General features: G+C 46.8%; 2 protein-coding genes across 11 annotated transcripts in view; one reads left to right on the forward strand and one right to left on the reverse strand.

Moving 5' to 3' along the window:
• Window positions 1–18,328, forward strand: part of lingo1a (leucine rich repeat and Ig domain containing 1a) — a 163,661-nt gene that overhangs the window by 3,454 nt on the left and 141,879 nt on the right. For 6 of the 9 annotated variants that reach the window (XM_088378019.1, XM_088378021.1, XM_088378026.1 and 3 more), the window contains exons 5-6: window positions 7,132–7,338; window positions 16,734–16,898. The gene's annotated coding sequence lies outside the window, so the exon portion shown is untranslated. The other 3 variants (XM_088378020.1, XM_088378023.1, XM_088378027.1) reach the window with 3 other exon arrangements.
• cspg4 (chondroitin sulfate proteoglycan 4) overlaps window positions 745–18,328 on the reverse strand; it is a 39,409-nt gene continuing 21,825 nt past the window's right edge. Inside the window, exons 2-11 of one of the 2 annotated variants that reach the window (XM_088378018.1) lie at window positions 15,401–15,564; window positions 11,591–15,145; window positions 10,518–10,697; window positions 10,170–10,445; window positions 8,261–8,437; window positions 6,344–6,542; window positions 6,131–6,262; window positions 5,771–5,931; window positions 4,940–5,123; window positions 745–4,599 (exon numbers count right to left, since the gene is read on the reverse strand). In XM_088378018.1, coding sequence (XP_088234144.1) covers window positions 2,735–4,599; window positions 4,940–5,123; window positions 5,771–5,931; window positions 6,131–6,262; window positions 6,344–6,542; window positions 8,261–8,437; window positions 10,170–10,445; window positions 10,518–10,697; window positions 11,591–15,145; window positions 15,401–15,564 — 6,893 coding nt within the window. In that variant the 3' untranslated portion in view covers window positions 745–2,734. Of the gene's footprint in view, window positions 4,600–4,939; window positions 5,124–5,770; window positions 5,932–6,130; window positions 6,543–8,260; window positions 8,438–10,169; window positions 10,446–10,517; window positions 10,698–11,590; window positions 15,146–15,400; window positions 15,565–18,328 lie in introns of both variants that reach the window. The other variant, XM_088378017.1, reaches the window with a different exon arrangement.

An 18,328-nucleotide genomic window follows, 5' to 3' on the forward strand; every position in this document is an offset into this window, starting at 1 on the left:
GACGGTCCACGTGAGCCCCGTTGGCCTTTAATTGCTTGCGAGAGCATTTGATGAAGTTAAACGAAAACAAATGAAAACGTCTCAGTACAGTGGACTAGTCTGCCACAGTCCTTACGATTGAGGTTCGACTCCACTCCACATGTGAGTTTCATAGAACAGAATAGCTGACATGCAAGTAAACAGCAGCAGCAGCAACAATAAGGTCTGGATTCTGTTCTCCTTGAAAGACATCCAGGAACGACATCACTTTCATAACCGCGGTTGAGATGTGATGACGTCAGCGGGCAGGCACGCACGCCCAGCTGTGCTCACCTTGTGAAAAGCGTTAGTCAGAAGGTGCGCGCGGGCGCACTCGCGCGCACCGAGTTGGCTTGACTACAACATTCATTTTGCCAATGTTGTACTTTACTGCCATCTGGTGGTCAGGTTGGAATGTTGTGTCTAAAATTAAAACCACGACCTGATTGCAGGTCTGTTTTTATTGAGAACTAAAATTTGCCATAAACAAATCACAAATTCCGAGCAAAATCCATCCAGCCTTTCTCCAGAGCCCAAATTTGAACCCAGAAACTAAGCACTCATCCATTGTGCTGCAACAAACTTAAAATATTGTTAATAATTCCAACTAACGGATTTGACCTCTAAACCAAGAAATACTCTTGGTAGTGAAAGGAGTATTGTGAATATATCGTCATACTTTAAAAAGGTGTGTGACTGAACAAATCAATAAAGGTAGCCTTTGTTGCATCAGACTTTTTATTGAAATTAGTGTAATGGAAACCTTTCAGGAGGCTTAGATGGACGCTTGTCATGCTCTGAAAGCTCAACTTTGAAAAAAGGTGTGGGATGATGTAAGGGCAATGAAAGAAATAATAAATAATGAATGAACAAAAGGAGTGAAGCTGATGAAACTCTGGATGAAAACAAAAGGGAGCAGCAGCAGCAAGCTAGTTAGTGAGGAGGGCGCTTAGTCTTCATTAATGTCGTTTAATTAGAATACAGCAAAAACACAGAGACAGATTATTTACACAAAAAGGGAGAAAGAGGAGGGGGAAGTGAGAAATAAGAAAAGCCAAATATTTCACAGGAAATGCAAAGTGTCCTTGAACACATCACTTCCTGAGCTTTGTGCCAACTGAAAATAAACAAGATGTCAAGACATTTCAGTACATGGTAAAAAGTTACGTTTTTGACGCTATGACAAAAGGAACATAAACGAGAACTTTGACTCCGTCTTTAGTGGAGAAACCATTTAAAGTCTAGTTCGGGCGTGGGAAAACTTTCTCTCCCATCCGAAGGTACTAAATTGATAAATGTCTGATACAACAACCACATTTTTAAAAATTATAATACATTTTGAGCATCTGTGGCTTAAATATTTTGGGATTTTCATAAATCACACTAATTTGTTAGCGTCATCGAATCAAATGCTGCATCTGGTCCATAAGCCGTCGGGACCCCGGTCAAGTTCATTCCCCCAATCCGAGAGGAACAAAGAAGTAAAAATCATCAATATTAAAAAAAAAAAATCTATCTCAGTACGTGACTATATTTAGCTTACATACAGTAATGGAATGCTTTGAATAATCGAATTGTCGTCCATTCCGACCAACCCCTGCACTCAGAAGCTTCTGAAGAATTCTCAACTAAGTCGTCCAGATCTGCTTAAAACCAAACTTCCTGTCCGCTTTGTGTTGCCAAACTCGGAGCTAAATTCAAGTTGGAGAGTTTCGTTTTTTTTTTTTTTTTTTTTTTAAGTACCAAATAATGTACCTCCAAATAGACAAGCTGCTAAAATGTCACGAGTGATGTATAAATGAATTTAGCCCTGAGAGACAGTGGGGTGGGGCTAGGGTGACGGGGCTAGGGTGACGGGGCTAGGGTGACGGGGCTAGGGTGACGGGGCTAGGGTGACGGGGCTAGGGTGACGGGGCGAGGGTGACGGGGCGAGGGTGACGGGGCGAGGGTGACGGGGCGAGGGTGACGGGGCGAGGGTGACGGGGCGAGGGTGACGGGGCGAGGGTGACGGGGCGAGGGTGACGGGGCTAGGGTGACGGGGCTAGGGTGACGGGGCTAGGGTGACGGGGCGGGGACAAACAAACAAGAAAGCACAGAAGAGACAAAAAGCAGTTTGAAATCTGGACAACACGCCATTGAAAAAAAAAACCCTTAAAACTTCTAGTTGGAAGTCTACACAGGAACAAAAACTCATTTTGGGGGTGTCTAAAGGCAAGAATAACAAAAACAGTCGCTGTGGACCTAAATGTGTTTACGTCATCATTTACCGTATGTGCACGAAACAGCTCAGCTCATGAGCTGAAAGCGAATCGACGATCAAAACTGAACAAGCAATGCGAGCCTTTGATTGAAAATGGTCGAGCACACCGAGAATATTTTCTTTTTTGCAAACACGGATCATGTTTATGTCACTTGTGCCCTTGAAGGAATGATAAAATAAATATAGTACATGGCATTGGAAGATAAGAAGCCGCCTCTCGCCTTGCCAAACAACGATTCAGTGTTTTGTTGCCTGAGAATCAGTCCACAGTTGAGTCGAGAGAAGTATGCGACTGTTTGCGTCCAAGAAAAAAAATCCATCAAACTGCTGTGGCGACAAGTGAAGTCTTTAATACTGAGAAGACTTGGAGCGCTCCAAACGTTTGAGGGTCCACCTCTGGCTGGGGCAAGGGTAGTGCTGGTCGGGGAGGGGGGGGAGGGGGGGTGGTTAAGAGTCTCAAACCCAGTACTGGTTCTTTTTCAAGACCGGAGTTGTCGTCCGGCAGTCTTGCACCAGCTCTGGGTCGGCCTCCTTGGAATCCATGTTGGACATGGGGATGTTATTTGCCGGATCTGTTTTGCGAAAGGTTTCGGTGCCGGCGACCTCGCCGTTTTTCGGCTTGGCCGCCGCCGCCGTCTGGACGTTGTGCTTGCCGGTCTTATTTTTACGGACCAGGTAGTATGCCAAGAGGGCTGCCAGGAGCAGGAGGATGAGAATGACCAGGATGGGGATGAGAATGGACCAGACGTTGCCGCGTCGAGAAACAACAGGGTTCCTGTGAGAGCCGCTGTCGGACGGCGCTGCGGTGGTATGGCCGTCCCAATGGGCTTGGTCCCGGTTGGCTTTCCAGCGAGGGTTTTCGGTGGTTGGAAAGGGGTACGCGGCCACGTTAGGTTTGTCCTTCCCGTCCTTTGTTGGGGTCTCTGAAGGAACCCTCAGTAGAGTGGCAGGGTAGACGCCTGAGGCATTGTAAGGGCCGGTTTGGAAGGAAAGCACGCACTCCGCCGGCGGTACCCCATGAGCTTTGAGTAAGAAGCGGGCCTCATCCTGAGTGAGCCCATCTTGGGACCCGGAGGAACTTTTTGGAATTTCCATAGCAACGCGCCCTTCATCCAGGTCCCGCTGGCTGAACGAGTCCACGGGCTGGCCTGTGCCGGGACCGCCAGACCTGACGAATCGAGCGCCCCGCGGCTGCTGGATGACTGTGAACGTAGGGGAGGTCCTGGTCTTGTTGGCCAAGGCCGTTGCGTCCAAAAGCTTCCCGTCCACCTGAACAAGAGAGTCTTGTGGTAGCAGGGGATCCTGGGCAATCTTGGCTAAGGGTTGCACCGTGATGTTGAGGACTGATGACGCATTGGCCGCCCGACTCCGAGCGATAAAGGCAACGCTGTCGCGGGGCGAGGTAGACTTGACGAAGCGTACGCTGACTCTTCCTTCCTTGATCTGTGTCTGGGTGAAGGCCGACGTGGGTTGCCGGTCGACCATGACCGCTGCGTACTTTGGAACGCTTGTGATCTTGTAGAGGACGTCTTCCTCCACGGGACCACCGGTGGTGGCTCTCAGCATCTCCTCGGTCACCAGAGTCTCGTCGTCGCCCTGCTTCACCTTGATCTCCGGGGCTTTGTCCAGCATGAGGGTGCGAGCGAGGATTCCAATGTGAAGCGTCTGTGGCTCCGTCTGATGTTTCCCGTCGGACACGACAAATTCCACAAAGCCGTTTGCGAGGCTGCCGTCACTGTGAAAGCCCACCTGCTCTTTGTTGATCATCTCTTGGGTGAACTCGGAGAGGATGTCCATGGTGCGGGCGTCAACCAGGTGCCCGTTTCTTGGGGGTTTGGTAACCTTGAAATGGACTTCATCTGGGGGGCTGTCTTCATCCTGGGTGTTCAGATGCTTCTGGGTAACAATGATCATAGACCCTTGTAGAACCTCCAGCAGCTGGTCAATGGTGACGAGCTCAGGGGGTTCCGATCCCCGTCGTTTGATGGAAACATTAAAAATCTCCTCTAGGACCACAGAGTCGGATGTCACACCGTCAGCCCGACTCCTCAGGCGGGCCCTGAAGGAAAAGCTATCCGAGGAAGCCACTGAGTCATCATGAAGATATTCCAACTCTCTGCGGGTCACATCCCCCTGCGTGAAGTAAGGTGAATCCCGGGGTATGTCCCGACCTCCCAGGGTGATGCGTCCATGATTGGGGAAACGTTTGATCTCAAAGACCACATCTGCACTCTCTGGCTCAGGAAGGCTGGCCTGGAGATTGGAAGCGTCAAAGATGGAATCATCGATTGTTTTCCTCTGGCCTTGCACGATTTCCAGACCTGCGTGGAAACAATGAGCACCTTACAAAGGGGGATTCGGTCACAAACTTGGCGGCCGCAGTCCTCGTGGATGGGTACGCTGCATACTAGTTGTATTTAGTCTTGTGTTAGCTTAATAATTAGCATGGCTTTCCTCATCCCTTTTGTGAAAGCGATACATCTTATACTAACAGAAGTGTAACTTGTTTGCCATCATGGAGGCTGTGATTATGACTTAGGAGTGAGTCGTGTTGAGCACAGCAGGAGCCAACCTAAGGTTGTTGTTGTTGTTGTTACTATTTGTACCTAGCTAGCCGAAAAAACAGCTAGCTACTAGCTAGCTAGAGAAAGAGACATTCACCTTTGTTCCTCCACATCTGTGAAGAAATGTTGCTATGCGTTGCGTAGTAGGAGATGGTGATGGGTAGCACGTCACGGACATCCGGGGCGGGGTGGGAGGACATAACGAGCTCCACCGAGTCCCTCACCACCCAGAAGGGCTTCTCGGGCAGCTGGTGCTCATAGAAAACCGCTCCAGATTCCAGCTGAGGACAAAGACACGGATTGAGGATGTACACTTGGACAGTAGTTTGTCTTGAATTGAATTTGTCAACGTTTCCAAAGGCCCATCTACTATAAGCAGAGCTCATTATTTTTGATATTTTGGAGAGCTCAGCTGACATTTTTCTGCCTACATCTCCTTCCCCCTGGAGGTTGAAAAGAATTACAGGGAAATTGGCACCCCGGCATCTCGACTGACCATCGGAATGTGGCGGCTTGTGTTTATTTTTCTGCGCTCGCCATGTCCTGAACTCAACTCTCTTTTTCCTCTTTCTTTCACTTTTTCTTTCTTTTCTTTTTTCTTTTTCTTTTACTTTCTCTTTCTTTTTCTTTCTTTATTTTCTTTTTTTTTCTTTCTCAAACTTTTTCTTTCTCCCTCTCTCTCACTTTTACTCTCTCTTTATTTCTTTTTCTATCAGAAAACACTGACAATCTAGCTGTCAAGGTTTGAAACCGGCAAGAATGATTTGTTTTTGCTCCAAATGTGACAGAAACATGCTTTCCATTAGTTTTTATCGGCTCTGCCCCATTGGTCAAGCAGTAAAGGGGGCGGGGAGATTGCGGGCTCACTCTAATGGCTAATTTCAGCAAGATCAGATATAGCGTGCTATAATTCTTGATCCTTGTTCACCTGAGTTTGGGAGAAGCGGTTGATTTCCTCCATTTGGTTCTTGTCGTTAGCCAGGATGAGTCTTCCCAAACGAGGAGGCTGGAGCAACGAATAGATGATCTCGTTTCCGTCCTCGTTAGTCACGGCACCCAGATTGGCACTCGTGATAGGCTGTCTCGTTCCTGCACGAGCGTTAATCGGTGGAAAATTAACTTCCAAGCAGTGTCGTTAAGCAGACTCCAGAGTCAGTTTTGTCAATGTTTTATCATTTCATATGTGATGTACTTATGAAGCCATCAAATAAAAATAAAAAAGCTTCTTGATTCTATTTCAACCTACTAAAACTCCCTCACTGGTTATTTGCTGATGTGGACATCTCACCTGGAAACACCATGAGCTCCTCTTGCGTTACCATAGTGATGGTGAGCGGCCTGGCTGTGACCACAAATGTGTGGAGTGGAGACGTGTGTTGGCCGTCCGACACAGTGAAGCTGAAACCACCGGACTGGTCACCTGGAGACACACAAGGTTGAGTTTGAAATACAGAAATGTGTACGGATGGATCAGAACGTTCAGTTGGGCGCGAGTTGTTACCCTTGTGAATGAAGATGATTTCCCCGTTATCAATTTGGGTCTGTGTGAAATTGACGGCAATCTCATCGGGGAAGTCTTTGAAGGCCACCATTCCGCTGGTGGCCGTATCCACGGTGTAATAGATGTCCTCGGCGGCAGTGTCGCCGTCTTCAGTTTTCAGCATGCTGGACGTGATGTCGGCCTCCTCGCCGGCGAGGACCTGATGTGATATAGATGTGAGTTATAGATGGAATATATTTGTATAATAAACATTTCTTTTTTTGAAACTATTTGAGGGGTGTGTTATTTAACCGCATTTTTTTGTATTTAATATTTTTACAGTTTTAAAAATACACTATTATCTTTACTTTTTGTGTGGTTGCATAAATTTTATTTTAAATTAAAAAATACCTGTTTCATTTTACCTTCAAAAATGTTTTATTTGATTTGACCATAAAACATTGTATTTCATGTGAATGTAATCTAAGAATAACCAATAAAATATAAACTAAAGTAAAATCAGCAGAAACTGTTTACTTTTAAGACTCTTAAGCAAGTAATGTTGCTCGAAGTCAGACGCAAGCTCCTGATGTCATCTTGTAGTTTTAGAAAGTGACGCTAGATGGCGACATCGGGCTGCTTCACAAGCATGCGTTGATGTTAATGAGACTGAATGACCAGGTGCATTTAAAAAAAAAAAAAAGACGATGTTTTTTCAAATGAATGGATCGATACGTTCTCCACGTAAATGAATGGATGACATAAAACCAATAAGCTCACACAAAATTAATGACATATCCCTCCCTCAGGCATATTAATGCAGCGCACGTTTAAATACTGGAGAAACAACTTGAGCATGGAGCGCTTCCTCTTGTCTTTGAGGCGACATCTCGGAATGAAACCACCCTTTCCTGAATCTGGACTTTGGCCTGCACACACTTTGCACTTTGTCAAAAGTGGAACAAGTGATATCAACTTCACTTGATACCTGTGGCCATGTTGGAAACGACAAAATGGTGAGTTGGAAGTGTTTTCTACCCTTAAATATGCCATGTTCTACCATTATAGATGGAATGTTTCAACTAATCACACTTTATCTGCTGGTACTGTGTGATTGAGATTTATTTTGTAAATTGGCTTCTTGTGGAGAGTGAATTCTGCCTAGCAACAAGTGGCAATTTTCCTGTAACCAAAAAAATGAGCCTTTTTTTTGTTGGACCAACTTCAAAAAAATAAATCTTAATCTGGTGGGACTTGTGGTTGAGGATAGCGGAGCATAAAGTGTCAACAGAGATCACAATTAAGACTCCTCATAGCTAGCATAGTCGCTTCTAAATAAATACCCTGGGAACTAAACTTCAAAGGTATTTTCTCATATTTGTAGTAATTTTAATAATAACTTAAAAACCAGTTGACTTGAGATTTTATTTTTGACTTGCGAACTGCATGGCGGGCTCCATCGAAGTTCTCACAGTAGGTTGCCCACCCCTGGTGTGCTTAACCGCTAGCTGAGACCAGAAGACTACGCAAAAGGGATCAAGGATGAGTCCGAACAGCGCCCGAGCCTAGCCCATGTTAGTCGTCATCGTCTGATGGCGGGCTTCAGAGGTCAGCGCACACTTATTACTCGCAGCTTGCCGCACGTCGGATGGCTCATCATCAAATGGTGGTTTTTCCCAAAATATGGGTTGCCTGGGAGATGGGGAGCCGCAGGAGGAGGGATGGAATGGGCCGAATGACACGCTTGCTTTCCAGTTGCGGGAGATGATTACGCCTGAGTCTTCCCAAGACTCCAAAGTATGAAGGGACTCGTCCAAATTTGGACCAAGGTCAAAACAAACTATTTGACAGGGTGCATATGATGATATATTTGTGAGCAAACATAAACAGCATGTTCTTACAAAAGCAGCAAAGGGAATTTTCGAGATAGAACCTTACCTCCAGCCCGGTGTTGTGTGTCACTATGGGCGGCTCGTCGTTCATGGGCCGGATGGTGACGGCCACGGTGACGGCGAGGCTGCGGCGGTCAATCTCATAAGCCGAGGCGGAGACGGTGAAGTTGTCCACGGTGCTCTCGGTGCTGTCGTGCACGTAGTAGATCTGGCCCTTTTTGATCTGGGGGCGGACGGACGGAAAGGACATTGTTGCATTTTGTGGGTGCTTGCAGACAAAAATGGCTTCTGCTCAACGCTGTTTCCATTCCGGAGTGACTTCAAATTCATATTTTCAGATTCGGGTACTACGGTGGACTAATCTTGATGGCCTCGAGTGTGTCCTTGAACTCTATGACATAAGACACGTATAGAGACGTTTGGGAGCCCATGTAATTTTACAGTCACCGCTATTATTTGCCGCGCTGCGCCAAGACAGAAAGTCAAAGGGACGAGTGACATCGTCTCTGTGGGAGGAGACCCAAACACAAAGGAAGAATCAGTCACCGGCTGTCAATTGAGCCGCCATGGAAAGCGCCACCTACGGCAGGGTCCACCCTCGAAAGGAAGAAGGGCCACATCTTCTTGTCGCCCGGCCTCTAAGTCCTGTTCGACGGGAGCCATTTTGACACTTGACAGCCCGCTCGCCAAAGACGACAGCGGGACATTTATCTCGATAAAAGGCGGTAAAGTGCTCCGACGAGAAGAGACGCTTCGGGGAGCGGGAAGTGCCAAATGGATCCCCACGTGACGGCTCACTTCTGGAATAACAAGCTAGGTCGTTACCGACAGAGCGTAGTCACCAAAAGTCAAGTCGGTGCGCTCGTTAGACTGCTACTGGGATATTTACACGACACGAGCGTTTCTTCTTTCTTCTCGCATCTAAAGGATTAGCTCACCATATTTATTTTGCTTTTTGTTTTTTTGTAAGTCTGGTTGTCCCAATACTTTTGTCCTCATGAGGCCATTCTACACCTAATAGGAAGGACTGATTTAAGTGAAGGTCTATTGGAGGAGAAAAACGACATGAGCAGATACGGATTCCTTGCTGGGAGCTGCCACATCTGATTTATTTCACCTACTCATACGAGACTTTCTGTAATACTCTTGACTCGTATAACCTCTGCGAACTTCAGTTAAGAACATGATCGCACACGCCAACACATACGCACACGCTAACGCACACACCAACATGCATGCTAACATGTACGCTGACGCACACACATGCTAACACACACGCACGCACACACGTCGATCTGCCGGTCTCCCAGAAAGGAGCTTGGGAACTGTTCAACTTGTGGAAAAGAGTCAAAAATTACAGTTGGCTCCAGCGACGCAATGTGCTGTTCATTTGGGAGTGTGGCCGTAAAAATAAGAAGAGCTTACATAAAATATTTCCGAGAGGGAAAACAATGAGCTTTGTTTTTTGGCGCAACGTATCAATGCTGCCCTCCCCTCTGTAGAGTTTTTTTTTCCTTTTGTGATTTCTCCGAGAACAAATCACGAGTGGTTTGCGTGAGCTCCATTATAGGAATGCGCGCAGCCAGTTTTTTTTTTTTTTTTTTTTGGCTGCTCCAAAGAAAACCAGTGTCAGTTTTTCCAGAAGCTAAGAGAAAGATGCAGGCCAGGGCTGGATGCGGGAGCGCCGAAGCCTGACGAGCTAAACGTTGCGGTAACGTTCTGGGGTTTCTGATTTTCCATCGGTGACTTCTGGTGCGTTTTTAATATTTTCCTCCAAGCGACGGAAGACACAACACAACAACTTGTTTTCACTGGTTACCGGGGAAACGATGATTGCTCATGGACAAACACTCTCGGATACTTTACAACAGCAATGAACGAGATGGTCTGATAAAGGTGACTTCACTCTGGAAAAATAAACCCCTCCCCCTTCCCGAAATGTTGCCCCGCCGTACCTCTTCCCAAGTGAAATAAGTCAGCTCATCTCCATCTTGGAAACGGATCTCCCCGTGCTTTGGCGGTTCTTCCACGACAAACTCGATGTTGAAGGACGTGTAGAAGGGGTGCGAGATGTTGATGACTTTGTCGTTGACGACCTTGCTGAAGCCTTCCTTCACGGTGAAGTTGAGGGACTGGATGGGGATGATTCGAGGTACGATGTTCACCTTCATGCGCAGGTCCTCCACTGTGGTGAGACCATTGCTGACATCCAAAGTCAAGGCGTCATCACCCTGGAAGGACACGGACCCTCAAGTACGTCACGCCAAGAAAAAAAAACATCTGACAAGGGTTGAAGGACACACCTGGACCGATGCAGAAACATAGAGGATGCGCCCGTGATCAACGTCCTCCTGCGTAAACGACTGAATATAGTCGAGGACTGGCGAGTCTGTGCCGTTGGACAGCTTGACCACATGACCAAGGCGAGGCGGTTCCTTGATGGTGAACACTATTTCTGCAGGCCCAATGTTGGCTTGCTCCACCTACGGAAAATGTACCACAAGGTTATCGCTCGCTAAGAGATGTCTAAATCAAATTCATTAAAATTGCTCCATTGGAGCCGGGTGGTATTTCCTGTCAGTAATTCTGGAGTGCAAAAAGAATTTTCAACATCATTAACACTTGTATGGAAAATTGGGCCACGGCCGTGACGCCCGTGTCATGTCACACATTTACATCAGACGGATTTACGGTCATCCGACTCTGAGAAGTTTTTAATCAGCTCCCCGGAGCCTCGAGCCTGTTTAGCAGTCATGGCTCCCTTTCTCTATTTTTTACATCACACTACTTTGCATTTCATAGTATTGTAGGAAATATTTTAGATGCACTTCCAAAAAGCCCAGACAAATATTTTTACCTCTGGGAAGACCAAGGCAGACATTTTTAGATTCATTTCATTACCACTCTGAAAAGTTATGTCATGTACGCTCTGGATTTGAGTAGTTTTGCTATCAAAAATTGCTCTTCATTAGACTCAAATTCAAGTTCCACACTGTAATTTGTTTTAGACTTGACGCTTGATTTGAATCCCATTAGTTTGCTTTCCAGATGAACTGCAGGCAAGCCCTCACAAATGACTCAGGGAAGCTCCCCACGGGATACGCAATGCTCTGTTTTCCACACTTAGCAGACTGCAATTTAGTAAATAAACCAGATTAAAAGCAGTGGCTGCGCCGTCACATTTGGTGCCGCTATCATGTGGCTGCCATGTCGATTAGAGACCAGTTATTGCTGCGGTAAACCGTTTGATAAAAAGCTGCCCAAATCACGTCAAATCAACGTATACATCCTCCCCAAGATAAAGATTATTCTGTCACGGACAGGCAACGTAAAGAAATTGAAATGGTTGAACCACAGCAGGGGACGATTGAATTACCTTGAGAAAATCAGAGTTGACGACAGTGTGCTCGCCCTCGTAGGAAACGATGACTGCGTTGGTTATGACTTCAGGCTCGGGCAGAGAACCTTGTTTGGTTATTTTAATTCTGAACGTGTCCTCCTCGGATTGTCCTCTTGCTTGGACCGTGAAGCCAAAGGCGTCTTTGGACCTCAGGCTCTCGTAATTATGCTCATAAGAAACGACACCCTTTTTCAGGTCCTCCTGGGTGAATTCTCGTGCTTCGATCCCACTTACAATAATCCTACCCTCACTGGGAGGTGACGTCACCTCAAATTTAATCTCGCGCTCATCCCTGATGTCCATGTTGGACGTGGCGCTTAGCAAAGTGGTGTCAAGTGTCTTGGTGCTTCCATGGTCAATGACGACGACCATATTGTTCGCCACGTTCAGGTAGGCTTCGCCGGCTTGAATCTGCAGCAGAACGGTTGTTTTGTGAAAGCCGTTAGACACCTGCAGCGGGAAGCGTTCCTGATCCGCCCCTTGGTGAACAAAGAGAACTTTTTTATCTCTCAGGTCGGCTTGAGTGAAACGGTAAAGAGATTGTGAGGGATTCTGTGCGGCCACAATATTGCCGGAAAGGATCCCCTCGCGAGCGTAGGCAATCTGGGAATCATTGAAGCCTGAGTAGGCATCCATGAACTGGATATCGTCCGTCGTTAGCAGGCGCTGCCCATGGCGGACGACGTTGAATACTTTATCCACAACCTGCAGTAGAGAGTGTTGGTTCTCGCTTTGGATAGATATCCTGAAAACATCTCGTATCGCTTCCTGAATTCCAAACCTGTCTGATCCCTGATCGAACACTGTGAAGAGGAATTCGTCCTGATCTGTGCTGGACCCATCGTGCTGGTATATGAGTCTGTCAAGTTGGAGGTCTTCATTACTGAACACTCGAATGGCTCCCTCAAATCGAGGCTGCCCCGGAGGGGAGTCCCTTATGAGTCGTCCGTGCTTCGGCTCTTCATTGATCTGGAACATGAAATCCGAAGAGCTGGTCGATTCCACCCAAAGATAGTTTTTGTTTAAAACCTCCTCGCCGCCATGTTGGACGATTAGCACCTCGTTGGTCAGAACCGGGGCGTCGGAATCAGCATGGATGCTAATTTGGAATGTGTATAAAGGCGAGTACTGATCCTCGGCGAAGACTTTGAACTGGAATTGATCTGTAGCATCAACAGCTTTTCGTGAAAAGACTCTGTAGCTGATAAAATTGTCCAAAATGTCTCTCTGGGTGAAGGTGTCACCTTCGTTTAACTCGGTGTCCAGTAACAGGAGACTACCCAGGATCGGAGGCTTGACGAGAATATACTTGATACTTTCCGGGTCTGGGTTTCTCCCTGTCACCTCAGCTTGAAGCTCCGTGTGTCCGATGACTAGCTCTTCACCGGCCTGCATCTCCATTGGCACCAGGGTGGAGACTTTGACTGGCGAAGGCATGATCTTAACTAAAAAGGTGTTATTCCTGAGGGAGAACGTTCCCAAGTGCGTGTCAAACTGAATCCGTTCAACGACCACGTCTTCTTGGTTACTGGAATCGGTGCTGAAGTACCTCAGGTAGTTTTTATCCAGATCGGACTGATGGAACTCGGAGACTGGTTTTAACATCCCATCACTCGTCATGATCTTCAGTTCCCCGTAGACGAGCGGCTGGGTGATGTTATAAATGACATCGCCGTGGCGAGGGTGCGAGAGGACCGCCAAATTGTGAACGCCGATGGAAGCGTTGCTGCCTTGAGCCAGGAGAAGTCCAGTGTTGGTCACAACTGTTACATGAGGCTGTGTGAGAACCAACTTGAAAGATGCAGAGTAACTGGCAGATTGACCATCTGATACTTCCAAGGTCATTCCATTGACTTGCCCTCCTTTGTGCACAAAGTAGATATTGCCTTCCGTTAGATCCCTGCAGGTAAACTCTGAGATGCTTCGCTCTGGTTCCTGACTTTTTTCAAGGAAGCCACTTTCAACGGAAGTCTCAGACGTCACAGTTACCACCAAGTTGTCACAACGGGCGTCGGACTCTGAGATTTTGAGGAGACCGGGGCTCAAGCGAGTCTTGCCGTTCTCTGTGATGGGGATTTCTTCTCTGCTCAGTTGTGGAATGTCTTCAGTAAGAACGATTGTAACGGGTATCACGTAACTTTGAGGTGTTTTAAGACATTCGGGGAGGTCGCCGTTACTGCTAGCAACCACGTCGAGGTGAATCTGATCTGCGTTTCTTTCATGTCCATCGTGCATATACTTGATTTTCTGGTTGACGACATCCAAAAGAGTGAATTTTTTTGTGCGTTTTGTAGCGATGTCCATGTCGAGCAGGCCATACCACGGGTCGCTCTTGAGAGAAAAGATGATCTGGGACTGACGCATACCTGCGGCGCTAAGGTCAAAGGTCGGGCGCAGGTGGTCAATATCAAGGAAAACCTCTCCGGCCTCTGGCACGAGCAGCGGGAATACATCAAGGAGCTTGGTCACGTTTTTGAAGATGGCTGGCGTGTCGTCCGTTGGGTAGCAATGCGTTTCGGTCGTTTCAATATCGACGTACTGCGTACTAGGCGGCGGGGAGGTCGTCGTTGCATCGACGTCGTAGTAAGTGGAATAGTCATAGTCCTCGCCTTCACACTTGACGTGAACGTCTTTGGTCACCAGAGCGTCCTGTAGGCTTCGTTCCTTCTGATTAACTTTGATCTCCCCAAAGCATCCGATAAAAGACTCGGCAGTCATCTCTTCTTCTGCGCGATTTAATAAGTCACTCTCGCGAAAAACATCCTTCATTTTAGCTTGAATGCCTCCTAAATATAAGTTCCCCACCAAGTCCAGGCTTTGAGTCGAGTCGAGAGGAAGGGAGACGACCTGGCTGTCTATGTTGATGTCAAACAAATCCTGACTGACCTGGACCTTAACTCGATGCCATTGATCATCATCCAGCTGCACCTCGTTGTTCTCCAGCACCTCCATGCCCTTGCCGTAGTCCAGCACACCTTTAAGGTAGCCTTTCACGACACCAATAGCGATGAAGTCCGTATCTCTCCCCGGGTGAAAGGCAAGAAGGGCATCCTCGATGGTGGTTTTCATGAGGAATTCCAAAACTCTTGGAGCTCCGCTAGCCCCACTCCAGGTGGGGAAGGAGACAAACGAATCCGGAGTGCTGAAACTGGTTGCCTCCCCGTCGCCTGCTTCAAACTCGCTGCTGCAGGATTCCTTTGTGTCATGGCATTGTTTGAAGAGCGTGCCGAGAATATCAAACTCATGGGACTCGAATTTGACGTTGCTCATGCAGCCACGGAAAGGCGGGATAGCATTGCTGAGGTAGGGCGTGTCAAGATCTCCGGTTCCTCCCAGCCAAATGCCTTGGTCGATGTTCAGTTCCTCCCCGTCGTCGTTAAGAGGGACATAGGTGGAGAAGAGCTCGTCGATCGTCATGGTGAGCTTGTCATCCTGCATTGTGAGGGAAACTTTGTGCTCCAGAAGGTTACTCAGCTGGACACCTTGCGATGATGACAGGATCACCTCGCCTGCGCCCATGTTCATACGAGCCTATGGAAACATGACAACATTTTTGTCAACATGAACTTCATTGATTGGTTTTTGACATCATGCTTTTTAATTAATATGGCTTTTTGTATGATCGACTGACTGGTCACCAACTTTCCCAAACTATTATTGCAAAATGGTTATGGTCCTTCATAAAGGTCGCAACCAGGACACATTGGCAGAAATCTTGCATTTGTTGACTGCTTCAGAAAATTCAAGCTCGCTTCCATTTCCATCTCCTCCAAGGCATCTGCTCACCTGTATTTTGCCATTTAGCAGCTCAATGAACAGATAATCCTCCATTCCGGCAGCCAGGAGCAGTAGCCCACTTCTCCGACTTGTCTTCAACTGTAGCGTCACGTGGAAGCTGGAAACATCTTGGAAGGTTTGGATACTGCAGAAGCTGTCCCCAAAGTAGGATTCTGCGAAGAAGAAAATTGGTTCATAAAAATTTACAAAAGTGAAAGGAAGCAGGCAATCAAAACTTGCCACTTCATTGAGACCACAAGTGCAGTGTTTTAATTTTCGTTGCAGCGTACTGTCTCGCATCCTTCTCCAGACAAGGTACTTCAGCCTTTCAGGACTTTATGAGTCATAACCCCTTGTGAGGACACACTCTCCATTCTTGATCTTTCCAACGGGATGCAAATTCAGCATTCGACGGCGCTCCCAGGGCCCTCGGCAAATGCAGAAACCCATGAAGGAAGTCAATTATTTCCTCTTGAGCAGCCAAGATGACGCTGGATCAATGCCAAAGACAACCATTTCCGCAATCTGGGTTTCCCCTGAACTTTTACGGAGAAAGGGGGGGGCTTTCCAGAAGTTACATGATGGCTCCCGATACAGAAGCTCGTAGGAAATAGCAATGAGTTCTGGCTGCTAAGGACTTTCCCATGAGACTATTCCCCTTCACATCAACAGATTGGTGGGCATGCTGCCATGGGGTGCATTCTCAACATAGCGGAATTAAATACTCCGTCGTGGTTAGGTGATAATGCAGAAGATGTTAAACGGTCACATTCGATAAAGAGGCTAACGTGGGAGAAAATAATTGATGACGTCAGTCATTAACTTGTTGCCAGTTTTGGGAAGTAATTGTTACTGTACTTTTGTATTTTCATGGTGCACTGTGTTTTCCTGTTTTTATTTATCAGACCACCTTTTACTTTAGTTAAATTTTACTAGTCAGTACAGCATTGTTATGTCTGTTTGTAATGCATGACGACGATTAAAATAATCAATTAGCTACGGTTTGAAAGTGATTATATTTGTTTCTCTAAGCAGCACAATTTTCATCGTGGCATGCTTTGCAGTCGAAAGGTTTTGGGTTCAACTATCTCCTCAAGTTTTTCCTCCTCATGTTCTCTCTCCACTCCGGCTTTGAAGCCACCCACACTCCCCAAAAAAATCAATGTTAGATTACCAAGTAGAACTACTCCAATTTGCTGGGAAGGCAGCTTGAAAGTGGCTAATGAACCTGTTGAAGAGCTGCAAGTCCAGAAATACTGCATAAATCTTTGGTTGTTAGTTTTTGGAACTTTTCAACTACAATCAAACTGATGGCTGTGTTTGTCCTTTTTCATCCTTCGAGCGAACTCTCACCCATGGGCAGAGTAAACAGAAACCAGGACAATTCGTTTGTCGTCAGCAAGGACGGAAGCAAAAGCCTCCATGGTCATGCCCTTGCTTGGGAGATTGGACCAAGAGGCATCTGTTTGTGCTTCCAAGGCTGCGTTGAGCCGACTCAAGACCAGCGGTGAGTCTCTCCATCATTCAGAAGCGAGCTCGAGCAAAATGAATGTTGTTGCCTCCCTAAAATAAATATCCCAGGCAACTGTTTTAAACGGCACCACATGTTGCGTAAACACAAAATGAAGCCCAGCTTAGATAATTGCTGGTGATTAGACTTCTGTCGTGTTGACTTCTTCTGCTTCTTGCCATGTCACTTTTGTTTTAGTTTTGAAATTTGCTACTAAATGACTACTAGCAGATAGCTAGAAAAAATAGCTATAATAGCTAACTAGCTTGTTACACATTGTTTATGCGGCTAGTTTGTAGAAATGAACCCCCTCAAAAATTTGCACATGGCCAACCGCTAATAAGTGAAAGTTGAGTTTCTAGAAGTATTTTAACAATAAGTGTGAATCCGAGACATTCATCCCGTAAAGGCGAAACCAAGGTACTTCAGACGAACGACTAATTGCGCCGGAGCCTCCGGGCCGAGACCACAACTTAGACGGGAAATTGTCTTTTCTTCTAGCAATGGCATTAACAAAGAAAAGCTCGATGAGCTCGGCGCTTCTCGCAGCTGAGCTTTTTGTTGGATTGTTCGCCGAGCGCAAGGATAAAACGCCGGAGGAGGGAAGCGATGCCAAGACAATTGCGCCCGAGGATTTTCCGCTTGAAATTCATCTTGCTCGAGTCTTGAGGAAGACATTTTGCCGCGTTTGCGCCACTTTCCGTACCTGGAATTCATTAGTCCTCCCCCTCCCGCTGAGACGAGTAAAAAGACCCGCCGCATTCAGGAAGAACCCATTTTCCAATTGCTATCTGTTTAAACGAACCGCTTTGTTTGACTCTCAAGCCTTCTGTAAGTGATTTTCATGCCACCGCTGCATCCGATGAATCGTATCTACATTATGAAAGGCAACAGAAAAGCTCGTTTTGTTTCGCCGCATCACATCAAGCTGTTGACAAGCGCCTCGAGCTACGAGGTTTCGAGCTGACGGCGTCGTGCCGGGTAATAAGATCACGAAACAGAGTCTTCCTCTGCTTTCACGTATAACCTCACGAACGACTCTTGTTGTTTTCCTTCGCCGCCTCCTTCTCGTCTTTCCGTGCTCTTTTGGGTCTCCCAACACATGGCCGGAAAAGGAAGATCAACTGAGGGACCGCATAAGTCGCAAGACATTTAGCGGACTTGGACGGGATTTACTCTGCTCTACTCGTACTTTAGCTTATCTCTCGGTTCAATTTGATAATGACCATTTTGGTGGATAAGAGTCGATGGGCCAGCTGGTGAAAACAAAGTGTTTGGCGGCCAGTGCCTTCTGTCTTTAGACACAACCTTGTGTTTTTTTTACAGTCCTTTGAAACACGAATGTAGATTTTCCTAAATTTCTTAATCAGTGGCAAGCACAGTGGGCGTTTGTTCCTCCAGCACAAATTTGCCATAGCAACAACGCC

Source organism: Syngnathus floridae, chromosome 6, assembly GCF_059516105.1.
Source record: "Syngnathus floridae isolate MCC-2025c chromosome 6, RoL_Sflo_1.0, whole genome shotgun sequence".
Lineage (NCBI taxonomy): Eukaryota > Metazoa > Chordata > Actinopteri > Syngnathiformes > Syngnathidae > Syngnathus > Syngnathus floridae.